The sequence below is a fragment of the Platalea leucorodia genome (genome assembly GCF_965183815.1).
Source record: "Platalea leucorodia genome assembly, chromosome: 7".
NCBI classification, from domain to species: Eukaryota; Metazoa; Chordata; class Aves; order Pelecaniformes; family Threskiornithidae; genus Platalea; species Platalea leucorodia.
The window spans coordinates 65,811,397-65,822,972 of record NC_138829.1 but is presented as its reverse complement, the minus strand read 5'-3'; the positions used below and the strand labels follow the sequence as shown (position 1 = coordinate 65,822,972).

The 11,576-nt window shown below is 41.5% G+C and overlaps 1 protein-coding gene across 1 annotated transcript; it reads right to left on the bottom strand.

The window, feature by feature from the left end:
• Window positions 1–5,121: 5,121 nt before the first annotated feature.
• On the bottom strand, window positions 5,122–7,110 carry KCNA4 (potassium voltage-gated channel subfamily A member 4; the record flags this gene model as incomplete). The annotated part of the gene is made up of 1 exon (XM_082318889.1): window positions 5,122–7,110. The coding sequence occupies one exon, from the start codon at window positions 7,108–7,110 to the stop codon at window positions 5,122–5,124; it is 1,989 nt and encodes a 662-aa protein (XP_082175015.1).
• Between the last annotated feature and the right edge of the window lie 4,466 nt (window positions 7,111–11,576).

The window sequence follows — 11,576 nt, the reverse complement described above, 5'->3', positions numbered from 1 at the left end:
TGAATACACAGACAGCACAGTAGCAATACGTAAAGTTTCATGTTTGTACCTGGTTGCCAGGTACAAAACATTTATGTGCTTTAACCCAGAATTAATTTGTCCATCATTTTTTCCACATTAGATGATATCTGTGGAAATGAAGGAATGTTCTTTTTTTAAAAATTGCCAATTTTTCTACAAGCATGTTTCAAACAGAGGTGCACAAATATGGTAAATCTATAAACTTGATCTTATTCACTGCAAAATCAGGAGCATTTGATCATTCCGTTATAGCAACAGGAAAATGTATACCCTGTCCCATGTCTACAGATGTTACGGACTGTCATTTAAGTTTATCTAATGATAAGAAAAATATGTAACATATGCTGGGTATTATAGAATTTTATTTTTTTTTTTTTTAAATCTTTGCTTTCATTTGTTACTGTCTCATGCCAGTTAATAAAAAAAAAAAAAAAAGTAGGCCTGTATTTATAACTGGACACAATGACAGTAAGAAGTAGTAAGGAACCAGTAAGAAATAGTTGAAGGAAGCTAGTGACATAGTCTAAAGCACCATGGATAGTTCATATCTAATTGGAGGACTATCAAAGTGTAAAGCGTATGCTAAAAAATCATTTATACTCAGAATTAGTTTTACGAGTCCGGGATCACCAGAAAGACATATTTCATTTTTCAATGCTGCGCAGGAAAGACTTTCCACAAACTGGTTACACATGGAATAGACTTGCTGATATTTTGCTGGTTTTCCATAGTACATTTTTCCTACATTTATCCAAATATGAAGAGGAAGTATTTCATATTCTTGGGTAGCTTAGCACTGATTTTTCATATCCCAAGTCAAATTACTTTCAACACCTGAAACCATACTTGACAGGAACCTTCCATGTCAGGAGTTACAAGATAATGATCCTTTATTCAAGGTTATGGCCTGGCCCCAAACCCTTTGCACGCCAGTATTATGCAAAATCATTTTCGCATTCCAAAGCTATTTGATTAGTTTTACTGACTGAAAGCACACTCAGATCCCATTTTTTATGACCACAAGCAGTCCATAATGCCTATTAGTATTCCCAGACACCAAGAACACTGTTGTCATGAATTAGATGTAATCATGATAGCAGTGGGTTTTTTCACTCCCTTGGTCTCCCAAATTTACTCCGCATTACACAGTCGTCACAGAAATGGACTCTACACAACAGAACTATGTAAACACAAGAATTTTCCTTCAAATACAAACAAACAAAAAAAAAAAAAATCACACTTTCCATCAAATGGAATTGGACTCTTGTGGAATCATTCTGAGAAAGCTTAACTGAGCACCAAAAAAGGTCACCAAGAACTCCCTGGCAGGGTGACACAACACTTCTTTTGATCCAAGTTTCAGCATGCAGACTGAAATTTTCAAGGAATCAATGTAACATCAGAAAACTCCATGACTGTAATAAAGAAAAAAAATTATGGATCTCTGAAGTCGGGCATTAAAAACAATACTTCAGCTTGCAGAACTCTCTCCTTATGTGTCTGGCCTTGGCACTTAAGATTACTATAAAAGACTTACGAATTTCTCTAAATAAGTGCCAGTACACAGTTAAGCATCAGCCTATATTCGAAATCTGATTTCATGCTGCTGTGATTCCATGAATTCTAATGGAACTCCTCCAAATTTTTTCACCACTGCGAGTGAACCTGAAATATCAAAATATCTCATTTTGCATTATTTTTAGCTGAAATGTATGTCAATGTGAAATCATTTGAACTACATTAGTAGAACTAAAATGATCCCTGGTGTAACTCCATTCACGTCAGTTACATCAGGAATGCATTTCACCACTATAATTTAAAATATAAAATGCCCAAGTGACGATAAAATTTTTTTTCTGAGGGTTGTCAGTACCCAGTAACACTGGGGAAAGCTCTGACAGAAGCAGTAGTAGTAATTTGGAGCCATAACAGCTCAAATACAGAGTTTCTCTGGCACACAATTTCAACCGAAATAATACTTAATGGAAATTTCTGTTTCTTGTTAAGCACTTGGGATCTTTGGGTTTTAGCAAGTGAGGGGTAGGACTTTGGCATTTCCAAGCTGTGTTGTAACTGACTGGACTGATGGGTAGCTGAATAATCAAATTATAAGCCAGCCCAAGTAAAGGTATTTGCTTCCATTCCGGAATGCACAATTCTTTCTGTGATTCAGAATGGTCTGCCAAACTGATAGCACAATCTAACATTAAGCTACCGTAGTTCTTATTCATAATGACAAAGTAGATAGCTTTGTACGTTGCAGCAGGCAGAGCAGGCTCCACTGTTACCTTAGGATACGTCTCCATGGCACTGCAGTATGTGGTGCTGACACACCCAGCGCTGTTCTGCCAACTGCTACGAGGTCCTACAGTAAGGCCTTTTCCTTCAGAGAGTAAGGTACTGCTATGATCACAGCATAATGCAGACATTGCCACGCTCCTTTTAAATTAAAAGGTTGTGTCCTGGTAGCAGAATAGCTGAACGACTTGCTGGAGAAGCTGGGTAACTGCTGAAGCAGTTACCTCATGCTGAGCTCCGTGTCCACAGTGCGAACATATTCTAAGAGCTATTCAAAGTTTTCTTCCTTATTTCCATTAGATATCTACAATTCCACCTATTATAAACCACCTTCCCTTTCAACCAGTCAATACTGCAAACACGTACTACTTATTTTCCTCTAAGTTCTTTATTTACCTAGTTAGTATTTCTTTTACTCCTACCTTCTTGCCATGATCCCTGGTATTATACAGAACTACTAGCAAGCTAGCTTACAAGAGAACCCTTGTGCTTTTTACATCATTAACTACTAGCTCTTAAAGAAACACTTTCAATTACAGATTTTTGCCAGATGTTACAGAATGCTTATCCTCACTGCTGATATTCCCCCTGTAGAAAGAAGTATTTAGTACATTTAGCTCATGTGAGCTACAACAAAATGCAATATTCAATTTTGGCAAGTGCCTATGTATAAAATTGTTTCATTCAAACCATATTTGGAATTAGTATCACCACACTAAATAGGAGCTTTGTTTAAAGCTTCACATCAAAAATACAGTGAAGCCTGCTCTGTGATTTTAAATTAGGAACTAGACATTTACACACAAGTTTTGAACCAGGGCTCAGCACGACACAGTCTTTTGTGTGTGTCTTGGTTTTTATTAGTTCTTCTGCAACGCAAAAGAGGACAAGCAGAGAAACTTTTCGAAGAGGCGATTCACAGAAAATCCATGAAGGCAAAAATCAACCATTAAAGAAAAACCTGTCTATGGCTCTGTTCGGTACCACTGGATGCTGCATACAGCAAACAATGCTTATCTGATAGATTATGCATAATGTTGTGGGTGCCCAATTTGGACTGCCTTTATCGTCGCTTTTCAGCTCCAGAACTATAAGTCAGTCACTAACTAGTTCTCTTCCCTGCTAAAATCCTCTACTCATCTTTAAATGAATATTGCAAAACTACTGTAACTCAGTAGTGTTGGTAAGCCCCTTTTTCTCTCATAAGGGCCTGTCCCAGCCCTTAAAGTGCATATGCCAGTTTGGTTCAAGTTTTATAACCTGGAATGTTCCACAGTGCCTCTTCAAAAACAGTTCCAGTTTAATTGTGCCTTCCCTAGGTAATTATAAGTCTGAAAAACACACCTGTTCTGAATCTATTATTTATGTTACATGCAGCAATATCTTACCTATTTCATTCTGGAGTCTGAAATGTACTGTAGGCCAGATAATCTTCACCTACCTTAATCTCCTAGGAAGAGCAATGGAAGTTTTTGACACACAGTACAATACAGCTGGCCTAAGAATCAGTGAAAAGAAATCATGGAATGTTTTCTCAAGGACTGCATGGGACCCAACATGTTCATTTTGAATCCCAGAATGCCTATTCTGGATCTTAAATGTTGCTTCAAATACACATGGGTGAAAGCTGTAATTAAGGGAAAATGCAGCACCAATAATAGCATGTTAAAAGTTAGCAATTCTCAATTGTCAGTACTGTAACAACTGAATATCTTATTACTTCTACCTTCTCCTCCCATACATTGAATTTCTTCAATACTGACAAAGTGCATGTACTAATCACAAACTCTGAATGTTAAATTAACCAGGAAAAAGATATAAATTAGGTTGGTATTTCTTGAGGGCATCAGTAGAAAACACTGATTTCAAATAATTTTGATTATAAAATTTTACTTCACAATCCTTTTCCAGATCACAGATATTCATAATTAAAAAGAGTATGGAATTAATGTAATGTTAGCTGTTTCGCCATCAGCATCACATAAAGAAAAAAGAAACAATAACATATGATGCAGAATTCACTCTTCCAATGATTGTCATTGAACTATTACATTAGTAAACATTCACAGTATGAAGTCTCTTTCAATATATCTCCAGCATATAAAGTAGTGCAAAAAAGCATTCCAGTCATTTTGCCTTTGCAGTCAGACCAGGTTAAACGATTCTCTTACTTCATTTCTTTCATTATTAGACAACAAATGCTGCAATGCCTCCAAAGAGAGTTATAAAAATAAACCATTTCTGGAGGGTCAGCAGCCTTTTCAAAGTAAATTTCCAGTTAAAAACAAGCATTATAGATTTCAAGAAAAAAATTTAGATCCATCTTCTGTAGAATATCTTTTTACAATAAATTTACCCTTTGAAAAACAATGACTATGGTATCCAATGATTTATGGTAGCTGCTATTAAAGCACTGATAAATAGATAAATGACTACCAAACTTCATTGCTTCTTACATAGTAAATACCTCTGAATGCCAACTTTTACCACAGAGCTGTTATTAGTGATGTCGACAGTTCATGCACCCACTTTAAAACTGACTTGGTTTTAATAAATTTTTCAGCCTCATGTGCAAAACACTTGCATTCTAATAAAAATATAAAGTCTGAAATTATATCAGCTCTAGCAATCCCTTCCTCAAGTTATACCACTTACTTGATATGTAATACAAGTTTAGCAATGCTTTTTATTTTTATTTAACCATTAAATGGCATACTACTGTATGCTGTGGACTCTTGTTTGCATATTTCATTATTTCCACTGCACTCTTTAATGCATAAATATATTTGGAAACGTTCAAAATTACACATCAGTTTCCACAGAATTTGAATTTACACAGTTTTTCTTCTCTGACTCACTGCTATTCCCCGTGTCCTGACTTTTTTTCTGCTTTACACAAAGAGATTCTTTAACTCCTTCTTCCATCTCCAAATATTCTGATTTATCCTCTGTGGATGAAGATGATGAGCTTCTAAATTTCTTCAGTAAATTTGTTGGGAGGTAAGGGCAACTGACTGCATTTTGCATCAGCTGCGTTTGTTCTTCATTCTCAGTCTCTCTGTGGTAGAAATAGTTAAAATTGGAGACAATCACTGGCACTGGTAAAGCAATGGTTAACACTCCCGCAATGGCACACAGGGACCCAACTATTTTCCCACCCACAGTTATGGGTTTCATGTCCCCATAACCAACTGTAGTCATGGTCACTACAGCCCACCAAAAGGCATCTGGGATGCTTTGAAAATGGGTGGCAGGCTCATCAGCTTCTGCGAAGTAAACAGCACTGGAAAACAAAATGACTCCGATAAAAAGAAAAAAGATGAGGAGGCCGAGTTCCCTCATGCTGGCCCTGAGTGTATGACCCAGGATCTGCAAACCCTTGGAGTGCCTGGAGAGCTTGAAGATGCGAAACACCCTGACCAGACGGATGATCCTCAGGATGGCAAAAGACATGGCCTGTTGACCATTACTGCCCTGCTCCTGCGCCAAGTCAGTGCCCAGAGTAATGAAGTAAGGCAAGATGGAGACAATGTCTATGATGTTCATGATGTTCTTGAAGAAGTGTGCTTTGCTTGGACATGCAAAGCAGCGCACTGTAAACTCAAAGGAGAACCAAATGATGCATACTGTCTCTACAATGAAAAAAGGGTCATTGAAGATGGTGTGCTCCCCAGCATCCAGGTGAAGTGACTCATTGGAAAGCCCCTTCCCTAAGCTCAGGGACATGATGAATTCTTTGTCATCTCTGAACTCTGGCAAAGTCTCCAGACAAAAGATGACGATGGAGATCAAGATGACCAAGACAGAGACAATTGCAATGCCTCTGGCTGGACTGGAGCTCTCCGGGTACTCAAACAGCAGCCAAACCTGCCTCTTAAACTCATTCTCCGGCAAAGCTTTGTCCTCTTCCTCTTTCACAAACCCTTCATCCTCCCTAAACTTGAGCATGGCCTCCTCCCCAAGTTGGTAGAATTTCACCTCCTCAGTGAAGATGTCAAAGGGTACATTGACTGGCCTCTTCAGCCGACCACCACTCTGGTAGTAGTACAGGATGGCATCAAAGCTGGGCCGGTTCCTATCAAAGAAGTATTCATTCCTGAGAGGGTCAAAGTATCTCCCTCGCTTCGCTGGATCACCCAACAACGTCTCCGGGAACTGAGCTAATGTCTTCAGCTGGGTCTCAAACCGCAGTCCTGACACGTTGATTACCACACGCTCACAACACTCGTACTCACTGTAGCGAACAGAGCTGTAACCCCCAGGGCCTCCACCATCATCAGGTGGCTGGTCTGAGTATGAAAACTCATCCTCCCCATAGTCATCACTGTAGTAGAGCTTTCCTTCTTCCTCATCGTCTTCATCCTCGTCTTCATCCTCCTCTTCCTCCTCACTCAAGTCCTTCAGTATTCTCTCTTCAGAACCACTGAGAGGCAGCAGCTCAGAACAGGGGAAGGAGGCCCCACACTCCCTACTTCCCAAGTGGTGGCTCCTCTTTTTCCCTTTCTTCCGCCTCTTACCACTCTGGCGGTGGGGCATGCTGCTGCGTGACGCGTTCCCACCGTGAGAGGAGGATGCACCTCGACTCTGTTCCTGATGGTAGTGGTGATATGGCCCACCTCCACCTGTTGCCCCACCTTCTACTGCTGCTGTTGCTGCTGCTACGGCTGCAGCTGCTGCAGCTCTCGAGTGTGCCAGCCGCTCTCTCTCTCGGGCCCGAGCCTGGACCGCATATCCATAGGGCATGTGGCTGTTGCACCCAGAGCTATCTGCGCTCACCATTGCAACCTCCATTTTGCAACTGCTTTTTTTAATCGCTTAATACAAAAAGGTTTTGTTTTATTTACAGTGTAACCTTAACTTTCATTAGAAAATTCAAAGCCATTTGCATTTGGAGGACAGTCCCTTGGACACAGAGCAGGGCAACATAGTTGTAACACTGAATCTATGTTTTGGAAAACCACAGATCTGCATTTTCTTATTGTCCGGAACGTTTGTCACAAACTACTGTTTTGCTAATAAGAAAAGATGAAACTCTCAGATTGAACCAGGGAACAGCTGAGGCCTTGTTCTTTCAGCCACCAAGCCCCTTTATTTTTATTTATCTCCTGTGGCTATCACAGATCTGATCAGAATCATGACTACCTTGGAGGCTACAAGGACTGCATTCATGAGGAAAAAAATATGCAAATCAAAGGGTACCTGCTCACCACGGATGGGTTTAGTTCATCATTGCAACCAAATGCAAATAGTCTCTTTCCTCATAATTTGTTCCTGGTAATGCTTTGGCCTAGCAATCTTACTGTTTAATATCATTACTTGGGGAGTTGAAGTTAATTCCAGCCATCACTTTATTTACACAGTGAGGAGGTCTTTGCAAATCCTTTCTTCAGCCTGTCAACAATGTCTCAAACCTGGGAGCAGCACCCAGGGCGTCAGCAGCAGTGGTAAGAGGAGGAGGAGGAGGAGGAGGAGAAGATGAAGACTGAGAAACTGGCTCTGAGGTCCCCATAGGACATAGGGGAGTGGATGGGTCACCCTTTGGTTATGGTCATGCAGAAGAAGCACTTAACCTGAGGCACATGCACAAACACACAAAAATAAACAAAACAAAAAGGGAAAAGATTGGATTGTTTTCCTCAAAGGTCACACTGATCAAATGAAACTGTGTCATCTATTACCACGGTATTCAAATCTTCCCCTACCCACACTATTCACACTTCTACATTACACACGCACCCACATCACATGCACAGAGATTTTGAACGACTCCGTGGGTAAGGGTGTGGGTGGGTATGTCACATATATATAGACAGAGATACAAAATCCCCACCCATATAAGCACTTGCATCCATACACAAACACATGCATGCTTCTGAAACACCAACACATATAAACACTAATAAAAATACTGCAATAGACAGTGCATTCAGATCTTTGAGTACATATGTAATAGATACACCTACATCTATCTATATGAAATATTAAAGAGTAAACATATCTACACAAAGAGCTTTTGTTATATTTGTAGAAACACATAAAAATGCAGGAATGTTACATTTTAATCTATAACTGAATTGTGTTTCAATCATAACGAACACCTCACTGAATTTAATTTGGAAACAGGCACGTACGATGCTCACTCAAGCGAAAATACTGTGATGTGATATGATATGTCAATAAAACACAACTGCAGGTGCACTGAAGCAACATCTACATGCAAGTACACACAAAAATACACAGGCACACACACCCCCTTTGAAACAGAAGCCTCATTTGTAGCTATATCTATTAATACGTGATAGAAAGTGAATACGAACTATTAAATGATGCTATTTTTAAAATCGTACCTACGTGTCATGCAGAAAAAGATCTGAAAAACGCTATTATACTTACTGTTCCTAGGCAGAGAAATAGCAATGCTGTTCTCGCTAGTGTAAGGATCTGGTGACAGCAGTCCTGAGGAGGGGGCTATGCCAACTGATCTACATTTGCAGGTGTGTATGGTCAGTCAGCACCACAGGTTGACGAGTTATTTCTCTCCCTTCTTTCCGGGTGCAACAAGAGCGTCAAGAGTGAGCCAGCGAGGCAGCTTAAGCCGGGGGCACTCTGCACAGCCACGGGCACTGCTGCTCGCCCAGGCATTTGCAAAAAGGCAACAAGCAAGAGTCTTGTTCCAAAAGGAAAAAAATGAAGGCGGTCTGTTTGTGTGTGTGTGAGAGACAGAATGAATGGATAAGCGCGATCGCTAGTCTTTCCAAGCCCTGCTTTTGCAGTAGATTTGTAAATCAACGTTAAAGAATCCGCGTACCAAGCCTGTTTCCACTGATGGGAGGACGGGTGTCGCTGCTTGCAGTTTCTCCCCCAGACACGTCCAGACGGCAGCGGCTCAGCCAGCACCCGCCCGCATCATCCACTTGTTGTGCCGGTTTTTGGTAATGCTTACAAAAGAAAAAAAAAAAAAAGACAAACCAAAACGAAAAGCAAAAAACAAAGCGCACCGAGAGGAGGAAGCAGCTCCCTACTACGAGGTTTTTATTGCCTGGTTTTGTAAAGCGGTAGCTAGCAGCCGCAGGGGTGCTCCGGAGCCAGCCCTGTTGCTCCGCGGGGCCGCCGCCCGCCCGCCCTGCGCTGCCTGCGCGGCCCCGCCGCCGCCGCCGGGAGACGCCGCCGGGAGACGCCGCCGGGGCCGCGGCCGCGGCCGCTTCACCGCCCCGTTCCCGCCTCGCCGTCCCCGGCTCTCCGCCGGCCCCTGGCGGCCGCCGCCCGCACTGCGCCCCCTTCCCCCCGAAACGAACGTTCCCCCTGAATGCCTCCCCCGCCATGAGGCGAATATTCCGATGCCGGGTAACGCACAGGCCGGCTGACAAACCTTTGAGCTCGAAGCGATGCTACAAGCCCTGGCTTCTGGCTTTGTGAGGCTTATTTTAAGGAAGAAAAATACCTTGTTGAGGTGGCTCAGGGAATTTCAAAACCAAGTGCAGATCAAGTTTCCCAGAAAGTGCAAAAACCTGCCCCCACCTCCACCCTGCTGCTTCGCTCGCCCCAAACCATCCAACGGCACAAGCAAACCGGAAGACAATTCCCTCTGCTCCTGCAGCCTGCCAGCTGCGCCCGTCGGGCAAACGAAGCCAAATTCACTTTTACTCCTAATTCCGTACCTACACGGAAAAGTAGGTCTTAGTTCAAGAACAGGGCACCGTTGTGCATTTGGTAGATGAGACCTAAATAATAGAGTTTTAACACCAAACTGCCAAAGATGTCAAATCCTTGCTCCCTCTGCCCGCTGTCTGTAACGCAAGCAGCGTATAAACTGGCTATTCCTTCTGCACCTAGAAAATCCAAACCGTGACTGATTCCACTCTCTGTAAGCGAGCACCATGAAAATGCAGCTTGGCTATATTTGACATCACAGCTACAATTCTACCATCTCAATAAAAACGAAGCGTAGGCATTCTTGCTTAACATGGAAAAAGAAAAGGAGGATTTTGGTGCTTCACAGCCCTATAGATAGGACCATAGCAAGGACAAATCAAGAGCAGCACTCACTCCAGATACTTTGGCTCAAGGTGTTTGCAGCTGGAGGCAAATTCAACATGTGCAGCAAGTGGGTTAGGCATTTTTTTCATCGCCTAGGTCCACTCTTTCTCCACAGTCCAGAGAAGCCGAGAGAGCCCGGTGAGTATTCCCCCTCAGATCCCCAGCGGCACAACCCAGATTATCCATGTGACCTCTCTGTCTCTACTGCCTACATCAGTTAGTGCTCATACTCTGGATCCCATTCATTTCAGTAGGCGACATACATACGACTATATTAGGGAGACCGAAGGATCAACCAAATAAACATACTGAATACCAGGCACCAAATCAGTTCACGATCTTGCCAAAGCACTGTGAAACGTATAAATGGCAGCTATAGCCAACCAATTTTTCAGCAATCACAATCCTTCAAGTTCCATAGTCAATATAAAGTGAAAGACATAGAAAAACCTAATGTCATCCCAAATGCCATTAAAATACAAAGGGGTGTCATCACAAGAGCAGTCCAAAATTTTGATGCTCCTGGATGCAATTTAAAAGCATTCTACAAAGTCACTTCCAATACCAAAACCCAGATTCTTCCGCAACTCGGCACAAGAGCAGACCAAAACCAGGGATCAAACCCCTATCATCATTTAGTCACAAGGACACGTACAATGCCATAAAAATAGAAGAGATATCATAGGTATATTTTTTAAATTATTAGATACACCTAGACTTACTGCTACTTCAGTACAATTTAATTCTAGGGGCATTTTCCAGAATTCAGTCACTTCATTCTTAGAGCAGTGTTGTGTTGCTTTTTATCAGCAGGACCTGAACACTTTTTTTATTCCTTTTTGAGATGTTTCAAGGGCTTGGGACAAAAAAAAAAATTGCTTATCTAGCCTTTACCTTTCTTCCAAAGTTTCAGATGCATTTTCCTGTCATTGTCTCATGCGACTGTTCAACTGAAAAATTCAGTGGATATCTGAGTATAAAGACAGACAAGCTGAAACAGACCAATTACTTTGGTATGCCTTTTTGATCATTACTATTCTTTTCTTTTTAATAGCTAAAGCATATTCTTGAGCAAAGATAAATAAATTGTGACGTATGAGGGGATACACACATGACGCTGATAATGGGAGAAGCAGAATAGCTTTTTTTGTACCTTTTTTAACATCCGTTCTAATGTGATAGGGATCACGTAACATGCAATTCAATCTAACTCAGAGGTC